Source organism: Notamacropus eugenii, chromosome 5 (assembly GCF_028372415.1).
Source record: "Notamacropus eugenii isolate mMacEug1 chromosome 5, mMacEug1.pri_v2, whole genome shotgun sequence".
Lineage (NCBI taxonomy): Eukaryota > Metazoa > Chordata > Mammalia > Diprotodontia > Macropodidae > Notamacropus > Notamacropus eugenii.
The window spans coordinates 31,797,773-31,818,356 of NC_092876.1; the positions used below are offsets into that span (position 1 = coordinate 31,797,773).

A 20,584-nucleotide genomic window follows, 5' to 3' on the forward strand; every position below is an offset into this window, starting at 1 on the left:
GAGTCATATGTCTGGAAGATGTACCAGGAACGTTGCTGGGATTTCTTCCCAGCTGGTGATTGTTTCCGAAAACAATATGAAGACCAGCTGGCCTGAGAAACCGAGGCTCCCCTTTATTTCCTCTCACCTCAAGTGCCTTATGCCACTTTGGGGATCCCCTATCCTGGGGCTCAGCTCCCCTCAGTGCAATATATCCCATGGGAAAAGGGCCCCTCTGGAATAAAGGGTTTCTTCTGCAGTTCCATGAGTTGGGGGTGATTTGGAAGCATTCTTGGACAGGAGATTGGAGATGAGCTGGGGTTATTTAGAAATTCTTCAAATTGTAGATTTTAGAATCATAGAATCTAAAAACCGGGGCCTCAGAAACCCAAAATACAGACTCCAAGACCCCTAGGATCTAATAGCCTTGTGATCACAGAGATGAAGGGGGAAGGACTGGAATCACTGTGATCATTTCTCCCAAGTAGATAAGCAGACACAAGAAGGAAGTAAGGGTGAAGGATCACATTTATTTGAGACAGTCATGTATCTGGAATGATGACAAAGTTCTCAGTTTTGAGTCAGCCAGCTTCAGGCTTCATTCTTGAATGTACAGGTTGCTAGGGGCATTGGGGTCATTGGCAGGTCGAGTCTCCACCACCACAGGCCTAGTCAAGGTAGGGATACATGTACAGGTTGAACATTAGGAATATCCTCCCAGGATTGCCCTCAGCCCAACCTCCCTCCTGTCCACCTTCTCACCTTGGAGACCCCAGCAGGCGAAAGGTAAGAGAAGGGTCTCTTAGTTCCTGAAGAAGCTGTGTAAGGAGAAAATTGGTCAATGCACCTCGCACACATTTCAAATCCTGCACAAGGTCCTTTAGACATCCCCTGGTCCAAACACACACACACACACACAGACATACACGCATATTTCACAGATGGGGAAACTGAGGGTTAAAGAGGGGAAGGCACTTGCCCAAGGTCACAGTGCACCAGAAGCAAAGTCAGAACTAGAACTCAGGCCTTGTGACTCTCTCTGGGGAAGAAGATATTGGACTGGGAATAGATGGGAGTGCTGGCAGCTGAGCAAGGTGGTCAGGAGAGTTGAGAGTATCAAGGCTCTGGAATCTCACCTGATCAGAGCCCAAAGCCCACACCTGCACACCATGTTTCCAGAAGACCTGGATCCGGCCGCCAACCAGGGCTGAAGGGGTAAAGGGGAAAGGGTTTTGGTTAGCACCCACCAATGAGGCACTCACTCCCAGAAAGCTCTAAGCCTCATCTCCATATGCTCCCTCACCTCTACATACCTACAGCCTCCACTGACTCACTGAGGGGGAGCTCTGGGGCCCTCAGCCCTCGAACCGGGGTCCCCTCCCTAGTCACCAGCTTCAGGCTCCCTTCAGGGATAAGAAAGAAAAAAGTCATGAGGTTGGGGTTGAGAAGGAATAGAGAGGAGGACTTTGGGGGAACGTATAAGGGGTTCTAGGAGTGACAATGAGGTTCTGGATAGGCTCAGGGAATAGAGAGGAGTCTGAGGGAAAATGTCAGAGACAATTACAGAACAGTTGAGAGGTCCTGGAGGTTGTTAGATGGTCTAGAGAAAGTAGGGTCAACTGGAGAGATGCCCTGGGGGATCAGTTTTCAAGGGGCTGAAGATGTTTTAGAGGATTATCCAAGGGGTCAAGAGGAAGCCAGATGTTGCTAGAAGGAGGCAGGAAGGGGCTGGGGAGGTCTCGGGTGTACTGGGGGAGTCCTCGGGATCCTGGGTTTCTTAGGGGTTGGAGAGAACAGAAACCGGTCTTGAGAAGTTCCTCGAGGTGCGGGAAGAAAGAAGTCTGGAGTTTAAAGGGGGGAAACACCCGTTTTCAGTGGGTTGTAGGGAAGGAGGTGGAAGGGGTTGGGAATCCCCAGGGGGCCCCATTAACCATTTAGCAGCACCAAGACCAAGTCCTCTGCCAGCTGGGTCACCTGCACCGGACCTTCACTCTGTGCTAGAAGTGGGGATGAAAGAGGGCTCTTAAGCACCAGCCAGGCCCCGCCCCTACTCTGAGGTCCCACTCCTCCCTCAAATCCCACCTCTTCTATAAGACCCCCTCCATTTTCTAAGGCCCACCCTGCCCGGTTCCTTCTCTGAGGACCCGCCCCCACATCAGGCCCCGCCCCTCCTAAGGTACCACCCCTCTTAATCCCGTCCCCTTTCTGAGGCCCCGCCCCTCTCGCCAGTCCCCACCCCTTCTCGGAGGCCCCGCCCCTCTCCAGTCCCCACCCCTTCTCTGAGGTCCCACCCCCTTCCCAGAGGCCACATCTTCTGGGCCGCTCCTTACTGCCTCCTGTGGTCCCAAACCAGCTGGAGAGGGGGCCAAGCCGGACGTTGTGGAAGCTCACGGAGCCCGCAGGCCCAGGGCTCACGCCCACGCACACCGACGGGAGTTCAGGCCCAGGCGCCGCCAGCAACGAAAACACTCGCAGCGGGGACGGCAGCGGGAAAGGTACCTGCTGCATTGAGGGAGGGAGAGGGGCGTGGCTTCCAGCCATCGACCAATGGCAATGCACACCCGAGACGGGGCGGGACTACCGGGAGGCTGGGCGGCCCGAACCCCACCTCGTGGAGAGAGGCTTTGCTGGTCTAACCAGTGAAAGGGACAGGATCTCCACTCCCCGGCCAATAGGGGCGCGGACTTTGGATGGGGCGTGGTTTAGGCAGCAGTGGGCGGAGCTCACAACACTGGCCCCGGACTAGCGGACAGAAGACAGGTGGGGCTCCCACCCCCGGCCCCAGAATCGCCCCTCTAGGGCCCAGATACCCTGATGAGCATGAACTTCTCCATGGGCGGATACCACTGGAGTAGGATCGCGGCAGCCTCCATCGCAGCGCACAAATACGGCCCCCCAGAACTGGGGCTCTCCGCTGCAGAGGGGGGTGCCAGGTCACGCCCAGACCAGACGCTGGGTCACCCGTGACACTAGGGCCCTGAGACATCCTCCGCTAACCCAAGAGAGGCCTCCTCCAGCTGAGACTCCTCTAATAGGATCCCCAGTCACCCCAACACAGACATTCTGCAATCTCCGTGCCCACGATCATTCCCTACTCAGTTCCCTCGGAGAGGCTTCCCTCAGGGATACCTCAGGACACCGACCAGACCCCCAATCATCTCATGCAAATGCAACGTTCAGTCCCTTCCTCAATGAGCACCCTGAGTCTCCTTGTGCCATCCTATAGCTATGGAATCCCTAAGACATTCTACCCCACCCCAAGTGGGTTCCCCAAGGAATTCCAAGCCTCAGTCCCTGAGCCCTCCCCCCCACTGAGGTATAGAGTTACTACCATCATGGTGACTAGAACTCTCAACTATCTCCTCTCAACTAGCATCCTGAGAACCTGTCCTAAGTTTAGGGTTCACTCACCCACACAGCAGGCACGGCAACCCCGAGTGTCCTGGATTTTGGTGGATACCACATTCTTCCTGAGGAAGTAGGGGAGGTAGGGTGAGAGTAGGGAGGGTCTTCTGGGAGAAGGGGGGGGTGTTCAGAGTGATGTTGGGACGATGTGGAGACCTGGGCAGCAGACGGTGGGGAGTGATATGGGCAATGGGTCCCCCTGTTCTTGTCTCCTTTCGATCCAGCAGTCCCAAGAGGCTATGTGAGTATAGGTGAGGGGTCTTTCCTGGGAGAGAAAATGAGAGTAAGGACCTGGAGGATACCGTCTTCCATCAGATCCCTCTAAAGGATTCCCCTCATTCTTCCTTATTGCCTCATTCCCTCTGGCTCTCTCAAGCCCCCATCTCTCTTACATCTCCAAGTCTGCTGCCTATCTCCTCCTTTCAACTGGAATCCCCATCACATTCTCTTTACCCTCCTGTCCCCCCATCCCAATATACCTGACAGGGACATTAGGACATTGTTGATACAGTAAACCCAAGTTGTCCGGCTGGGGAAAAGCTGAGGAAAGAGGAGGGAAAGAAGAGAAAAGTCTTTAATTTGTCCTTATCTCATCCATTGTCCTCTTCACCAGGACCCTCCCATACTCACCATCTCCAACATGGCCTCCTGGTCACTTCGGTTCAAGATGAAGATGCCCTCCTCAGCCCCCAAGAGCAAGTGCTGGTCTGATCAAGCAGGAAAAAAAGAGAGAGACATCCTTGAGATTCTTCATGGCCAGGGCTCAACTCTCTCCCCCTCCCCCATCCCAACCCTACCCTTGCTCTGGCCCTCACTCTCTCTGTGTGGCTTTAAGCAAGTTCCTCTCACTCTAGTAAAGTGTAAAGTAAAAAGTTTGCACTAACAGGTCTTTAAGGGCCCTTCCTGGTGCTGACATCTATGATTCTGACATTGTAGGAATCCAGGATTCTCTTTCCTTGCCCACTGCCAAACCCTCTGCCCACCACCAACCCCACCCTGGTGCCCTCACCCTTGGTTGTGGGGTGTGTCCAGGAAGCAGTACTGCTGGTGTGGAGGGGACAGCCATTGAATACTTTCACCAGGAGAGCACAGTCCTAGGCACAGTGAGGAGCAGACCCAGTCATAAGGACTCTGGGAGGTAAAGAACAGAGAAACCTCCTCCTCCCACCACCCCTAAATGTGTGGTGCAATTGAGGACACAGATTTCCTAAACCCAGTCATTCCAGACAAGGTACTCCTCTGATTCAGTCCCTCCCCATCCCCCAAGTCATAGGTTTCAGGGATCCTCACCTTTTTCCTTTTCTCTTTCTTGGGGGGCAAAATGGGAGGCTGGTTGGACCCTGAGGGGCCTGGGGTCCAGAGGGAGGGATCTGAAAAGATAATAATCCCTGGTATTTAGGTAGCACTTTCAGGGCTGTAAAAAGTTTTACACACATTATTTCATAATAGTAATAGTAAGATTTAAAATAGCACTTTAAAAGTCAGCAAAGTGTTTTATATATGTTATCTCATTTTGCTCAGTCAACAAACATTTATGAAGCACCTACTCCAAAGCAGACACTGGGGATAGGAAGAGAAAAAAAGAAACTGTTCCTACCGTAAGACTTTCTATCATGGGGAAAGGAAGTGCTACAACGGGAAAATAAAAGATAATTTGGCAGGAGAGAGACCAGATTCTGGGGGGGGAATAAGGAAAAGCTTCATGTAGAAAGTAGTGCCTGAGCTGACCTTTAAATGCCACTGGGAAGTCTAAATGAGGAAGTGTGTGTGTGTGTGTGTGTGTGTGTGTGTGTGTGTGTGTGTGTGTGTGTGTGTGTGTGTGTGTGTGCAGGCACACATGCTGGGGGCCAGGAGCTGGGGAGATGGTACTAAGGCATGGATACAAGCGATGATGGAATATGAGCCAGCTTGGCTAGTCTACAAACAGTGTGAAAGTATAATACGCCTGGAAAAACAGGATGGAGCCAGGCAGTGAAGGGCTTTAAAGGTCAAAGGCATCTGTATTTGATTCTAGAAGTAACAGGTGCTCACAAGAGTAATCCTGGGAGGTAAGAACTCCAGCTGTTAGCTGCATTTGGCAGAAGAGAAAACAGATGAAGATAAGGATCAGATAGGTTAAATGATTTGGTCATGATCACATGGCTGGTAGGCGTCCCAGTTTGAGGGTCAAACCCAGGGGTCTCCTGCCTCCTGGGTACAACGTCTGTTGTTTCATCACTGCCAGGTATCCACATTCCCAGATGGGAAGCTCCTTCCCCTAATTTAATATTCCACCCCACCCCAGTTACCTGATCGAGCAGAAAGGTGAGGACTTCGGGGTGCCAGAGGGGGCCCTGGGCGGGGTATACGGGGAGGAGGTCCACTAGAGCATCGAACCAAGACCCCAGGGCTCAGCCTCCCATCATCTCCAGAACCTTCATCTGATGGGGTCCGCATTTTGGACTGCAAGGAGAGGCAGGAGGGCAGACCAGTAAGATATTGCTAGAATTCTCTTCCTTTTCAGTTTCCCTCTGGGAACTGAATCAAGTGGAGGGATCCCAGTATCCACTAGGAAACCCCATCATCCTGGGTCCCAATCCCTTGAGGACCCCCTCATTCCAGTCACTAGTCCTTAGGGGGATTTTGATAAATGGCACCTAGGCCCCGGAATCCCAGCTCCCATGTGTCCCCATGGTCTCACCTTGGGGGGTAGCGGGGGAGGAACATCCACTGCAGGGGTTGGGCTGAAATAGGAATTTAACATGAGGGTAATTTAGTATCAGTTTGTCTTTGGGGGCTCAGGGAATTGGGGACTAAGAGATCGGGAGTGTTGGAGTCTGGGATAATAGGGAAGGTGCCTAGCAGGGCTAAGGTTGGCTCACATGTCCACATCATCATAATCATTTTCTGAGTCATCAGACTGTTCTCTGAAAAAGAAAAGAGCAAAAGCTGAACCTCCCAGAAATTCTCCTTCCCTCCAGCTGTTTCTCTGTTCTTGTCTATCTCCTCAGTCCCAGCCTCTCTTTAACTTGTCCAGTCCCTCCCAGTCTCTCTCTTATCCCATCCCTCTCTCTGACCTTCCCAGTCTCTCTGTCTTCTCAATCCATCTCCCCCAGGGTCTTGTTATACCCTAGTCCCTTCTCTGTCCCTTTTTTTTTCTTCAAGTCTCTTTGTCATCTCCCCCCAACCCTCCATCTCTCCTGGCTCCTCTAAGTCTCCCTCCATTCCTCCTTCCACACCCTCCCCAAAGTCTGCCTACCTGGTGCTCCTGGGGATGCTGTCCCAGCTCCTACGGTCAGGGGTCTGGCCAGAAGCCTGGGAGAGGAAGAATGATGGGTTTTCCCCTGTTAGACACTTAAGTTCTTTGAGGACAGGCAATAATGGTTTCCCTTTTACTTTCATATCCCCAGCACCTAGCATGATGCCCAGGCCATAATAAGCACTTCACTGCTTTTTGAATGACTGATTAATTGGGGGAAAGGGAGATTAGTAGGTAAAGAGGATGGAGAGTTTCCCAAGAGAAAGGAGAGGACAGGAAAGAAATCTTGCAGAAAGGACTCTGGGAAAGGTAAAAGCCTAGGGGTAGAGAAGGCAGCCAGAGAAGGAGAAAGTGGCTGGAGTACTGGGGGAGGGGGAGGGGCATCCTCACATTGTCAGTTTGAGATCCAAGCTTCTTTGAACACAGTGGTCTGAATTTCATGTGCTGTCCTGATAAAGGGGTGACATTTATGAGGGAGTGAGTAGACCCAGGACTCTCAGGAAGTTGGGATGAAATGGGGGATGGGGTTGGGCATGGGATTCTGACTGCCCATTTGTAGGATCTTAGGTTTCTGGCTGGGTGGTGGAGTTTGTGGCAGGACATGACATAGGGCTGTGGTTTCTAGGCTTCAGGTAAAAAGGATAAGAATTTAGGGGATGAATAAAAAATAATTTAGGGGATTAGACTCTGGTGTCTGGAGTTACTGGGAGTCAGAATTTGAGCATTTCAAGGTTTAAATGGTCCAGGTTGGGGAGGTTGGGCCTCAAGAGTTCTCTATACTCACGACCAGAGTCCAGGCTGGAGATGCCCAATGAGCCAGTTCGGTGAGTGGAATGGATCCTCCGAGGAACTGCAGGAGGCTGCTGTGGAGAGGAAGACAAGGTGGAGGGACAGGAGCCAATGCCACCCCGCTCAAGCCAATCAAGCAGCCCCAGGGTGGCCACTGAGGTGGAGGTCATGGCCATGGGACTACTGAAGCAGGCAGTCCTCACCTTCATGGATGTTTGTCCTTTATGGATATATCCAGGAAAGAAGACAACTAGAGGAGGGGAAGGCAAAAATCTGGAGCAGGGGACAGATAGGACACAAATGCTCTTATCATGAAAGAACAATGAATTGGAAATAAGATCATAAGAAGAAAGAGTCAGGTGAGAGGGCTCAGACCTGGAAGGACCCTTGGAGATTGTCTAATCCCACGCCTTCTTTTTACAGAAAGGAAAACTGAATCTCTGAGAAAAGCTGCTGGCTGAGAAAAGTGAGTGGCAAAGCTGAGGCTTGAACTGTTCCTGATTGAATTTGATTCCCAGATACATTATTCACTATACCCCACTGGATCTGAGTTCAAGTGCTCTATGTCACATTTATTATCTGTGTGGACCTCCCCCTTTCTGAACTTTCTACTTGAAAAATGGAGATAATCTGTCATGATTGTGGAAAGAGTTAACTGGTCATTCTTAATCATTCTTAGCCATAGCTTTTGAGAAAATTAAAGACAAAATAAATTAATCTGATGATATAAAAATAAGAAGCTTTTGCCAAATGAAAAGCAATGAATACAAAATAAGGAAAGAGACAAACTGGGCAAATTTTTTTCATTGTTGTTAAACATTTATGAAAAAGTCTGATATAAATGTGTCAGTTTCTTCTAGATTTTGGATAAGAGTAAATGCCATTCTCCCACAGATAAGTAATCAAAAAATATGAAAAGGAAGTTCCCAAAATAAGAAACACAAATTATCAACAATCATGTGAAAAAATATTTGCAATCTCTAATAATTAAAGAAGTACAAATTAAAATAATTCTTTTATTCCATCTGACCCCCATACAATTGGCAAAGATAATAAAAGATGATATGACTTGATGATTGTGGGGATACAGTTAAATAGGTATTATTGTGTATTACTAGTATAGCCCTGAATCAATTCAAACTTTTTCAGAAGGCAATGTGGAATTGTACAGTAAGTTTTAAAAACATGAATAGTCTTTGGCTCTGGTCAACAAAGAGCTTAAGAGAGAGGTGGAGCCAAGATGGCAGAGTAAAGGCAGGCACTTGCCTGAGTTCTCTTAAATTCCCCTCCAAACAGTGTTAAAATAATGCCTCAAAACAAATTCTAGAGCAACAGAACCCACAAAGTGATAGGGTGAAATAATTTTCCAGTCCAAGACAACTTAGAAGGTCAACAAGAAAGGTTTGTTTCACTAAGGTGAGAGTTCTGAGTACAGTCTATACCAGCATGGGCTGCACCCCTGCAAGCCAGCAGTAGGACTTATGGGCAACTGAACCAGAGGCAGTGGCTTTAGAAGCTCTCAGTCCACAGAAAGTAAGGGAGTCAGACAATTGGTCAGAAGGAGATTACAGGGGACCTTGTACAAGTAAAAATTGGGAAAAGAAATGAGAGTGATGCAAGAAAATCATGGGGAAAAGTGATAACAGCTTAGTAAAGGAGACATCCAAAAAATACTGAAGAAAATAATACCTTGAAAAAAAGAATAGGCCAAATGAGGCACAAAAATCCACTGAAAAGCAAAATTGACCAAATAAAAAAAGATACACAGAAAGATGTACAAACATTTACTGAAGAAGAGAATTCATTAAAAAGCAAAATTGACCAAATGAAAAATGAGAGGTACAGAAATTCACTGAGGAAAAGACTCCTTAAGAAGTTGAATTGGCCAAATGAAAAAGTAGGCACAAAAGCTCACTGAAGAAAATAACTTCTTAAAAATTAGAATTGGGCAAGTGAAAGCTAATGGCTCCATGAGACATCAAGAAACAATAAAACAAAGAAATTTTTTTTTTAAATAGAAGAAAATATGAAATACCTCACTGGAAAAAAAACTGACCTGGAAAATAGATCAAAGAGAGATAATTTAAGAATTATTGGACTACCTGAAAGCCAGGATAAAAAAAAAAAAAAAACAACCTAGACTTATATAAGACTGCATGCCATCCTAGGGAGGAAGGGGGAGAAAATTTGGAACTTACGGAAGTGACTGTTGAAAACTGAAAACAAATAAATTAATAAATTTGAGGGAAAATTTTTTAATTTTTTAAAAGAGCCTAGACATCATAGTTCAAGAAATTATCAAAGAAAACTACCCCAATATCCTAGAGCCAGAGGGTAAAATAGAAATTGAAAGAGTCCACCCATTACTTCCTGAAAGAGATCCCAAAACAAAAACTCCTAGTAATGTTATAGCCAAATCCCAGAGCTCCCAGGTCAAAGAGAAAAAATATTGCAAAGAGCCAGACAGAAACAATTCAAATATCGTGGAGCCACAGTCATAAGATTTAGCAACTTCTATATCAAAGGATCAGAAGGCTTATTATATGATATTCCAGAAGGCAAAAGAGCTAAGATTATAACCAAGAACCACCTACCCAGAAAAACTGAGTATAATCCTCCAGGGGGTAAAAAAAGGATTTTCAAACATTCTTGATGAAAAGACCAGAGCTGAATAGAAAATCTGACTTTCAAATGCAAGACTCAAGAGAAGAACAAAACAGGAAAGCATAAGACATTCGATAAGATTAAACTGTTTACATTCCTACATGGAATATGATACTTTGAGCTCCTCAGAACTTTATCATTATTAGGGCAGTTAAAAGGAGGGCACAGGTGTAAGTTGACTATCCAAAAAATAAAATTAAGGTGTGAGAAAAAGGGATGCACTAGAAGAAGGAAGAAGGGAGAGGTAGAATGGGGTAAATTTTCTCACATAAAAGAGACACAAAAGAACTTTAACAGTTGAAGGGAGCATCAGGAAAGGGGGGTAGCAAGTAAGCCTTGAACTTTATTCTCATTGGAATTGGTTCAAAGAGGAGGGAATGACATCCATACTCATTTGGGAATAGAAATCTATCTTTCCCCACAGAGAAGTAGGAGAGGAGGGTAGGACTAAGAGAATGGAGGGCAGATTGAGGAAGGCAGTAGTAAGAAGCAAAACATTTTTGAAGAGGGAAAGGGTAAAAGGAGAGAGAGAAAAATAAACAAGGAGGGAAAGTAGGACAGAGGGAAATACATTTAATAATCTTAACTGTGAATGGGATGAACTCACAAATTAAACAGAAGCAGTTTACATGTACATTACATGATTTGGACATAAACAAGTTGGGGAGCATGGAATAGTTTACCTGTCAGATCTATGAATAAGGGGAAAATTTATAACCAAAGAAGAGATAGAGAGTATTATGGGATGTAAAATGGATAATTCTGATTACATTAAATTAAAAAGGTCTTGCACAAACAAAACCAATGCAGCCAGGGTTAGAAAGAAAGCCAAAAACTGCTGGGGGAGGAGATAAAGGGGGATTTACAGCAAGCTTCTCTGACAATGACCTCATTTCTTAAATATATAGAGAATTGAGTCAAATTTATAAGAATACAAATCATTCTCTAAATGATAAATGATCAAAGGATATGAACAGGAGGTTTTCAGCTAAAAAAATCAAAGCTACCTATAGTCATATGAAAAAATGTTCTAAATTACTATTGATTAGAGAAATGCAAATTAAAACAATTCTGAGGTACTACCTTACACCTTTCAGATTAGCTAATATGACAGAAAAGGAAAATGACAAATGTTGAATGGGATGTGGAAAAATTAGAACATTAATGCACTGTTGGTGGAGTTTTGTACCAATCCAACCATTATGGATGGCAATTTGGAACTACACCCAAAGAGCTATAAAACTGTGCATATACTTTAACCAAGAAATACCACTAATAGGTTTCTATTCCAAAAAAAATTTTTTTTAAAAAGGAAAAGAACCTATATGTACAAAAATATGTATAGCAACTCTTCTTGTGGTGGCAAAGAATTTGAAATTGAGTGGCTACCCATAAATTGGGAAATGGCTGAACAAGTTGTGATATATGATGGTGACAGAATACTATTATGCTATAAGAAATGACCTGGAAAAATTTACATGAACTGATGCAAATCAAAGTGAGCACAACCAAGAGAACATTATACACAGTAACACCAACATCATAATAATGATGAATTGTGAAAGCTTTAGCCATTCTCCCCAATATAATGATATAAGACAATTCCAAAGGCCTTATGGTGAAAAGTGCTACCTACCTCCAGAGAAAGAACTGATGGACTCTGAATGCAGATTGAAGCAGACTTTTTTTAAAATTTTATTTTTCTTGGGATTTTTTTTCAGTCTGTGTTTTCTTTTACAATATGACTAATATGAAAATATGTTTGCATGACTGCACATGTATAACCTATATTAAATTACTTGCCTTCTCAATGAGGGAGAAGGGAAGGAAGGGAGGGAGAGAATTTGGAACTCAATATTTTTTTAAAAAGCACATATGTAAAAATTGTTTTTACATGTAATTGGAAAAAAATAAAACATTAAAAACAACAACAATAAAGAGATAGGGTGGAGGAAAACCTAAACACACAAATATGCCTAGCAGCAGTCCGCAAATATTCGTATTTCCAGTCCCATATCTCTAAGTATCTGGAGAGTGTTCTGCTGACACCTCATACACATGCAAAATGGAATTCATCAGCTTCCTGGCCCCAGCCCTACTCCTCAAACAGACCAGGACCTCCAAACTTCCTTACTTCCTTCTTCTGAGTGAACCTAGCCCCTAAGGCTCATCTTTGAGGTGTCTTTGATCTTTCCCTCTCTTTCTCCCTCACCCCAACCTCCAACTCCGGTTATCCCAGAATCTCAAAGCTGGAGGAGATCTCAGTGGTCCAATCTACCTCTCCAACAAGTGGGCATACATTCATTGCATGGAAATGTCAACTAAGGAAGCTGGGGTGGCTTCTTTATCGTGCAGACCAAATTGGGAAAGAATCCAGGGCCAGAGAGAGAGGCTCACCATGGAAAGATGGAGAAGCTCAGAAAAGCTGGGTAAGAGGGGGAGAGCTCTGGAGGTTGGGCTGAACCCAGAGACCTTTTTGAAGGATAGAAGGACAATCCAAAATGGACACTGATTGATAGAATGGAAAGCCTTAAACAAGGAAAGAAACATGAGGGGAACTGGTGTAGGAAGATGATTAGCAGGGCTTAAACTGGAGGGAGAAGTATGAGAAAACCTGGAGCTTTGGATGCTGAGGCTGTGGAGGTAGGGTGAGGTTAGACAAATGTCAAACTAATTCTATGTATAAAGTTTATATACACACACACGCACATACACACATACACACGTGTGTGTCTACACATATATAACATTTATATATAAAGTTTTTGAAAAGTATGCTTCAATCTGCATTCAGAGTCTTTCTCTGGAGGTGGATAGCATTTTTCACCATAAGTCCTATGAAACTGTCTGAGATCGTCGTATTGGTGAGGAAAAACTAAGTCTTACAATATTACTGTTACTGTGTACAATGTTCTCCTGGTTCTGCTCAGTTTGATTTCATTAGTTTATGTAAATCATTCCAGAGTTTTCTGAAATGTCAGACTTGAATCCCAAACATTCTATTCCCACTTAAGGCAATACTGTGGTCTCCATGGGAGGAGCAAACATTTGAAGCAGGCGTTACAGTAGCATCTCCCTGAATAAAGTAGTTGATACTTCCCATTCACCCATGCCTATGCCTGGTACCCTTCTCACCTCAGGTTCTTCTTCCTCACTCTCAGCCCCCAGAGGGGTCTTCCCAGGGTTTCTCAGTTTCTCCAACAATTCCAGAGTCAGGCTCCGTGACAATCCTGGTTGGGACACCAACTGGTGCTAGGGGCAGAGGGGAAGGGTCAAGGTTAGAATGTGAAAAGGGGGTTGAGAATGCTGGGACTGGGGTTCTGCATGTAGAAGTCTGTGTAAGGAAAGTCTTCCTCCACAAAGGTCAGGGCATCATCTCTCACTGGGTATCAGAAATGACTTAGGGAAGGGTAACTGACAGGGAATAGTTGGGGAACCTGGAAGAAGCCCATGGTGGGGAGTTAGGAGACCCAGAGGGCAAGAGTTCTGGGCAGGGAGGATTCCCTGGGAAGGCCATGTGGAGGGATTCTGGCTACAGACTTCCCTGGGTCTTGAGAGGGAGCAGTGATGTCATCCTGGACTCCTTAATCTCATTTGCCCCACACATCTAATCCACTGCCAAACCTAGCCATGTCTACCTTCACATCTCTCCAATATATCCAATATATCTTCTCTCTGATCACACAATCAAGAACCCTAATGCAAACATCACCTCACACCTGGACTATTTGTAATAGCCTTCTAACCCATCTCCATGCCCCAATTCTCTTCCCACTCCAACCTCCTCCACTCAGGTAACGAGGTGAGTTTTTCTAAAGTACAAGTCTATGTCATGCTCCTACTCAGCAAATTCCAGTGGCTCACCATTACCTCCAGAGAAAATAGTCCTCATGACCTGACTACATTTCCAGTCTTCTCTCACCTTACTCTAATTTTCTGAAGGTCCTTGAGAAGAAACAAGAAACTTAGGATTTCTTTTATTTCTTGTCTCTATCTTCCAAAGAAATTTTGTCAGAAGATTTTCTGAGTATAGCCATCATCTCCCTTTCACAGTCTCCCTGTCTGCTTAATAATGAGTGTGTAAAAATCAAGACTTTTCTTATATATAATTTTCACGTATATAATTGTTAGTCTCTCTCCTTCTATAGGATTCTAGCACCAAAAGGACCATCAAAGGCATTTCTCCTAAAGTATCTCCAACAAATGGTCATCCAGCCTACTTTGAAGACCTCCAGTGAGATAAGCCATCCCACCTTTGGTCATTTCTGTTACGCAGCCAAAATTTTACGTACTGCCCTGTCTTTGGGCACTAACAATCTCTTCATTGCTAAATTCCAGTGGCCTTTTTCAGTCCTCATTTCTCCTGACCTCTGCAATACTTGGGCACTCATAGGCCGTGCCTTGACTTCCATTATAACATTCTATCTTCGTCCTTCTTGTGCTTCTCTGACTATTCAGCCTCAGTTTCCTCTTTTGGAGCAGCCCTCTCCTACTCACAAAGCAAGGCTCTGTCCTAGATTCTCTTCTCTGCTTTCTCTATACTATTCCTCTTGGCTGTCTCATCTACTCACATGTGTTCAATCATCCCCTTTAAACAGAGAATGGATCCCAGATCTAGATAGTTAGCATTAATTTGACTCCTAAACTCCAGCCCTGTATATGTATTGCAGCTCTCCTGTAGGATAGCAGCTGCGGGTGGGCAGGGATAAATTGTCATCCTCAGCTATGCTAAACTAAATTGAATTGAAAATATCTGTCCACTTCTTCTGGTGTTGCCTAGTTGTTTTGAGGCAGGGATTTAGGGGACTAGACTGTGGGTATTGAAGGGCACACATCTCACATTGAGCATCTTGGCAGCACTGGGCCGTTTCTTAGGATTCTTGGTGAGAGTGACTTTGACAAAGTTGTGGAAGGCAGCTGACCTGCAAGGGTAAAGGACAAGGGCTGTCTGTCAAAGATGCTCTAGGGAGCAGAGAAACACCCTAGTTCCCAGGTCCCAGCTTGAAGTTCCCCCTACCCACCCCAAACCACCAATGCCCTCCCCAGGCCCAGGATCTCCCCCTCACCATCGTCCTTTCTCCTTCAGTCTGGGGGGCTGGTATCCACTTTTGGTCATAAGGAAAAGCACTCTAGGACAGATGAAAAGATAAGAGGGGGTTCAGGACCCCACTACTGGGTATCTCCTTCCTCTTTAACTTCCTCTCCTAAAGCCACTGGTGGGGGGGGGGGGGCCAGTCCAAGGGTTAGAATAGGGAGGGGGTTCCTAGAGGATTGGGACTAGGGTATTCTGAGTTCAAATGGGGGTCCCTAGAGCTGAAGATGGGAGGTCTCAGGTCTAAGCATGGGGCCTCTGAGAAACTTAGTGTAAGGGCTCCCAGAGATAACATGAAGGCTCCTAAGTTCTGAGGCCAAGGGTGGGTATATCTCAAGGTCTGAGCACAGAAAGGCTCCTAGGGGCTGGTCAGGGGTCAGGAGATAGCTCATAGGCTGAGCATGGGCATGTCTCAGGGGCAGAGGCATACCTGAGAGGGTGAACATCAAACATCGGAGGCTGTAGCTCAGCCATTTCAATTGCTGTGATCCCCACAGACCAGATATCACAAAGCTCTGTGTACCCTCCCTTGAACTCCACAGCAGCCACTTCAGGGGCCATCCTGGGGTGGGGGGGAATGGGGGGGGCAAGGACACAGAGACTGTCAGAGACAGAGGGAAGACTCAGAGATACAGAGATAGCTTCAAAAACACAAGGTGCCTTTTAAAGACAGGATGACACAAAGTGAAAAGGCAGAGACAAGCAGAATTAGGTGGGACAGGCCTACAACACAAGAGACCTGGGTAGACTCAAAGCCAGATGCCTGCAGAATTCCCAGAGCCATCAGCCCTCACCACCCCCCTGCCCCGATCTTGTCCTAAACTCCTCACCAGTAAGGTGTCCCAATGAAAGAGAGACGTCGAGCCAGGGTGGCCCCTATTTGGGCTGAGATGCCAAAGTCAGCTGGAGAGAAGGGAAAAATGTTAAGTTGCTTCAGGTCCTCTGCCTCCCCAGATCCTTTCCCACTGCATTCCATTGAGCTCTCCCAGCCCTACTCACCAAGTTTAACTTCTCCATTGTCATTGATGAGAATATTTGCTCCCTGGATTGGGGAAGGGGCACAGGAGAGAAAAATCAAACATTTATTAAATGCCAGCTTTGTGCCACTAAACTCAACCGAGACTCTCTTCCTCCCTTCCCACAGGCCTCCCAAAGCCCTCTCCCTGGCACCCCCAAAGCACCTTGATGTCTCTGTGAATCTTGCCCTGGTTGTGCAGGTAGGCCAGACCCTAGGGAAAACAAGGGGAATAGGAGAGAGAGAAGAACTGGGGTCAACCGGAATTTCTTCCCCTGCACCTCCTTTTGGGAGGTCAGGGAAGTTTGCTGAGATAGGAGGTATTAGGAGATTTGGGATTAGAGGAAAAAGGAGGTTGGATCAGGGGATCAGGAGGCTGCAGTTTTGGGAATTGGGGGCATTCACATGTCTGATAGCATATTGCCTGCCTTCTCAATAGGTGGAAGAGGGGCCAGGAGGAAAAGAATTTGGAACTCAAAAAAATTTGTAAAATGAATGCTAAAAATAAATTTTTTTAAATTTCCTAGAGCATGGAGAGGTTAAGGCTCTTGCCAATGGGTGCCAGAGGCAGAACTTGAGCCCCCAATACAACAAACTGTATACAAAATAAAAACAAAGAGAAGGGAAGGGGAAAGGAGAGGGAGAAGAGGGAGAGGGGATCAAAAAAGTGTCATCCTCACCTGGAGTACTTCTCTGCAGATGTAGCCAATCTGAAGCTCAGAGAGAGGGCCAGTCACTGCAACAGATCCCCCCCACCCCCACCCCAGGGGTCAGGGGGCTGAGTCACCACTCAGGCAAAGATAGAATGAAAGAGGAGAAAGGGATGGGAAGGGGAAGGGAGCAGAGTTAATCAATCAATCAGTAAACATATATTAATCGCCTATTACAAGAGAGGCACTGTGTTAAGTACTGAGGATACAAAAAGAGATAAGTATCTGTTCTCAAAGAGCTTCCAATCTGGACTGAATAGTACTGAAATAGCACAAGAATGAAGGGGGGATGGGGTGGGGAAGGCTTCCTGTAGATTGTGGAAGGTGAGATTTTAGTTGGGATTAAAGGAAGCCAGGAAGGTCAGTAGTAGGCTGCTTCTCCACCTGGGGAGGGTACCCCCCCCCCCTTCTGCCTCCTTACTGTGGTATATATCTTGGAGTGAGCCAGCGCCACAGAATTCCATGCAGATCCATAACTTCTGAAGCCTGGGGGGGAGGGAGTGAAGGGAAAGGGAGAGGAGGGCAGGGATGGGGTGGGAGTGGGGGGGAGAGGAAGGAATAAAATCAGCCAGAGTAGGTTCAGTCTCAGGGAGGCTAAGAGTTTAGGGGCTTTATCCAGAGAAATGCCTTGGCCATCCATAGTTCTGAGTCTCTTTAGCTTTAGCGAAACCAGGAACTAGATAGAGGGAACATCCGGCCAGTTGGGAGCCTAATTGGGGTGGGGGAGCAGAGGAATCAGGAAAGTTGGTCTGAAGGGTAATAGGGCCACTTTCAGGAGCCAAGGATATGGTGTGAGGGTTAGAGATTCTTTCTGGGAATCCAAAGGGATGTTGCAGAAGGTGAGGATTAAAGAACTGATTGTAGGTTTAGAGAGTTGGTCTGAGTTAGGAAATTGGGGGGGGGGGAGGCATTGAATAATCAGTCTAGGGGTAAGAAAGTCGATCTAGGGGGCTGGGCAGCCAGTCTGAGGGGTCAGGAAGCTGTCGGGGTGGCCCTGACCAGAAGTAGCTGCCATGGTAGGCCACAATGTTGGGGTGTCGACAGGTCCGAACAATGAGGATTTCCCGATGGAGGGTGGTTAGGTCATCATCTGAAGGGAGAGAAAGGGTCAGAATGTGTGTGTGGACACTAGACATCCCAAGGTCAAGGGTTGGGAGGGATGTCAAATCTCAGTCTCACCTGGTTCTATCTTCACCATTTTCAGAGCTGCTAGTTCCCCTGTCACCTTGTCCCGAGCCTGGGGAAGGGAGGGGGTAATGGGGGAGAAGCAGGGAGCAGGAGATACATAAACCCGGAACAAATGAGCAGAATGGTGTACAAATGTCCCCTCTTCCTGGTAACTCAGAGTTCCTCTAAAAGCCCCCAAACCCAAGAGAAGGTCCTGGGATAGAAGGAAGGACAGGAGAGCTGACCTCCGTGACCATCTACCCCAAGCCCTCCTGGAAACACAAATCTCTCCCCACCATCCCCATCCTCAGCCAGTGGTCATCCAGCCTCCAAAGTCAGTGAAAGGGAACTCCCTACCCCAACCCACAGCTCATTTCCATTTTTTAAAAATGCTAATGGTTAGGGTAGCTCTTCCTCAAATTGAACGATAATCCATCTTTCTCACTCTCACTTCCACCTTTAAAGCTAGTTCTTTCCTCCAGAGCTAGGCAGAGTAAATCTAATTTTCTTCCAGCCAGCAGCCATTGGCAATTTTAAACTAAGTCCTTGGGAGCTGGGAGGAAACCTCTGGGGTGATGCTTCCTTCCCTCCACCTCCACAACCAAAGGATTCCAAAGGCCTCCATCATCTTCCTTAGCCTCCTCCCTGTTGCTTCACCTCAGAAGCAAAGTTCAGAATTCTACTCCAAATACTGGACTGGTCCCCCAGACAGGTGGATTGAAGGTCCTAGGGAAGGGGGGAGGAATAGAAGGATGGGGGATGGAAGCTGAGAGGAAGAAGAAGATGAGGCACTTAGGGTGGGGTAGAGACCTTGATTAGGGGGCTATGGAGGGAGGGAGATGAAAGTTCCTGAGTATGAAGGCTAGGAGTAAGGAAAAAATGAAGGGTTTTCGGGAGCTCGTAAGCAAGAGAAATGGAGTTCCTGGGTGGGGGTGGGGGAAGCGAGGGAGGTAGAAGTTCCTGGGTAGGAAAACTGGCAGGGAAAAAAAGATGAAGGACTTGGGGGGAGAAAAGGTGGCCCTGGGAAAAGGCCTTGGGGAGAGGGATATGAGAACCCTAGAGGAGAGGGGGCAAAGGACATGGGCCCCGAGGGGAGGGCCCCTCACCTTGAATACCTCCCCGTAGGTGCCACCCCCCACCCTCTGCAGCAGCTCATAGTGGTCCTGAGGGTCCTTGGTGGCGATGTCCAGGTCTTCGCTGTCCATGCTGGGGATAGGGTGGGGGGAGGCCTTCGGGGAGGGGGAGGGCTGCCTCCTCCTGGGAGCCCTCTGTGAGCGAAGATGCTTGACTCAGCCTGCAGCAGCAGCAGCAGCAGCCGTGGGAGGAGGGCAGGCGGTATGTTCTCCCCTGCCCGCCAGCCGCGAGGGCCCCCACTCTCGCTTCCTGCCCAGGCCTCACTAGGGGGGCCCCTCCCTCTTCACTCCCCCCCCAGCGGGAGAGCCAGGCCCAAGCTGACTTTGTGGCCCCAGGGGACCACAGCACAACTCTGGGGTAAAAGGAGGGGGTTCCTTTTTGCGTTTAGACAGAAAAATCTCTCTAATGTAAATGAGATGCAAATAAGGCCTTATTGGTTTATCGATTCGGTGGGGGACCTTTCCCCTTTCTCCACGCAGGACAGTGAACATAATGGATCCCCAACAGACTAAAGAGAAGCTGGGATGGAAGAAGACAGGGTGGGGAGAGGCACAAGGATGGCGGAGAGGAGAACTCGGAGACCCTGGTCCAGTGAACCAGGCTTTATGGAGAGCCTTGTCTGTCTGGGTTGGAGGTGGGAGCTGACGCGGACAGCCTGGACAGCACCTTGGAGAGCCCCCAGCTCAACCTCTGCCACCGGGTTTGCAGACTGGGCTCCAGAGCAGCAGCGAGCCCGAGAGGCCCCCGGCCCACTGGGCGTGGTTAGGTGCCGGCCCTGAGCTCGGGGCCTGGCCCTTCACGGGTGTTTAAAATGCTGTTGACCCGCTGACCCCGTGCCTTGGCCAGTCACCGGGCAGGGAAGGAGAGACTCTCTTTATGGGAATATGCGTGGGAGAGACGATCGATTAAGCATCTATTAGGCGCCTAAGGCAAACCAGAGTGAGGGAGAGGGAGAGTCGCCGCACCCGTTCTTATTATTCCGGGGACCGGATGGAGGGGAATCGAGTCACTCATTTAGTGACTGCCACCCTTCCCCCGTCTTCCGTCTCCCTGGGGAGAGAATGGTCTGCACTGGGAGACAGTCCACGGGAGGAGGGGCCTTCCTGGAGGAGGGCGCCATGTGTCCGAGGGGACACCAAGGACAGGGGGAAGGCACCAAGGGGTGGGGGACAGGCAAGAGATCGTGTTGGATGTGGAGTCGTGGAAGTCTCATGTGTGCACAAAGTACACGTGCATCCAGGCGCCCCCCTCCCCGGGACACTCGTGGGGTCTCCAGCGCAGCTGCCTCCTGTCACGTGACGAAGCCGGCGAGGAGGGGCAACAATGCAGCAGCTTTGGTCCCGCCCACTCGAGGGGGAGGGGGAGTGAGCGACGCTAGGGGGAGGGGGAGA

General features: G+C 47.7%; 2 protein-coding genes across 8 annotated transcripts in view; one reads left to right on the plus strand and one right to left on the minus strand.

Annotated features, from left to right (window-relative positions):
• The window catches only part of RYR1 (ryanodine receptor 1), a 93,345-nt gene extending 89,078 nt beyond the window's left edge, over positions 1-4,267 (plus strand). For 3 of the 4 annotated variants that reach the window (XM_072608345.1, XM_072608348.1, XM_072608349.1), the window contains 2 exons: positions 1-2,474; positions 3,998-4,267. In XM_072608345.1, coding sequence (XP_072464446.1) covers positions 1-96 — 96 coding nt within the window. In that variant the 3' untranslated portion in view covers positions 97-2,474; positions 3,998-4,267. Of the gene's footprint in view, positions 3,467-3,997 lie in introns of all 4 variants that reach the window. The other variant, XM_072608347.1, reaches the window with a different exon arrangement.
• The window catches only part of MAP4K1 (mitogen-activated protein kinase kinase kinase kinase 1), a 20,247-nt gene continuing 152 nt past the window's right edge, over positions 490-20,584 (minus strand). Inside the window, exons 1-31 of one of the 4 annotated variants that reach the window (XR_011966913.1) lie at positions 19,166-20,474; positions 18,072-18,129; positions 17,892-17,982; positions 17,314-17,378; positions 16,863-16,918; positions 16,349-16,396; positions 16,167-16,209; positions 15,998-16,070; positions 15,598-15,729; positions 15,142-15,204; positions 14,916-14,997; positions 13,211-13,327; positions 7,407-7,485; positions 7,013-7,071; positions 6,623-6,678; positions 6,246-6,290; positions 6,065-6,107; positions 5,673-5,826; positions 4,675-4,754; positions 4,394-4,478; positions 4,015-4,091; positions 3,864-3,924; positions 3,541-3,649; positions 3,391-3,449; positions 2,790-2,893; positions 2,310-2,481; positions 1,911-1,976; positions 1,283-1,382; positions 1,116-1,186; positions 742-797; positions 490-647 (exon numbers count right to left, since the gene is read on the minus strand). Coding sequence is in view for 3 of the 4 variants with exons in the window: in XM_072608361.1 (XP_072464462.1) it covers positions 578-647; positions 742-797; positions 1,116-1,186; positions 1,293-1,382; positions 1,911-1,976; positions 2,310-2,481; positions 2,790-2,893; positions 3,391-3,449; positions 3,541-3,649; positions 3,864-3,924; positions 4,015-4,091; positions 4,394-4,478; positions 4,675-4,754; positions 5,673-5,826; positions 6,065-6,107; positions 6,246-6,290; positions 6,623-6,678; positions 7,013-7,071; positions 7,407-7,485; positions 13,211-13,327; positions 14,916-14,997; positions 15,142-15,204; positions 15,598-15,729; positions 15,998-16,070; positions 16,167-16,209; positions 16,349-16,396; positions 16,863-16,918; positions 17,314-17,378; positions 17,892-17,982; positions 18,072-18,129; positions 19,166-19,264 (2,463 nt within the window). In the remaining variant the exon portion in view is untranslated. Of the gene's footprint in view, positions 648-741; positions 798-1,115; positions 1,187-1,282; positions 1,383-1,910; positions 1,977-2,309; positions 2,482-2,789; positions 2,894-3,390; positions 3,450-3,540; positions 3,650-3,863; positions 3,925-4,014; positions 4,092-4,393; positions 4,479-4,674; positions 4,755-5,672; positions 5,827-6,064; positions 6,108-6,245; positions 6,291-6,622; positions 6,679-7,012; positions 7,072-7,406; positions 7,486-13,210; positions 13,328-14,915; positions 14,998-15,141; positions 15,205-15,597; positions 15,730-15,997; positions 16,071-16,166; positions 16,210-16,348; positions 16,397-16,862; positions 16,919-17,313; positions 17,379-17,891; positions 17,983-18,071; positions 18,130-19,165; positions 20,475-20,584 lie in introns of those variants that run through there. The other 3 variants (XM_072608362.1, XM_072608361.1, XM_072608363.1) reach the window with 3 other exon arrangements.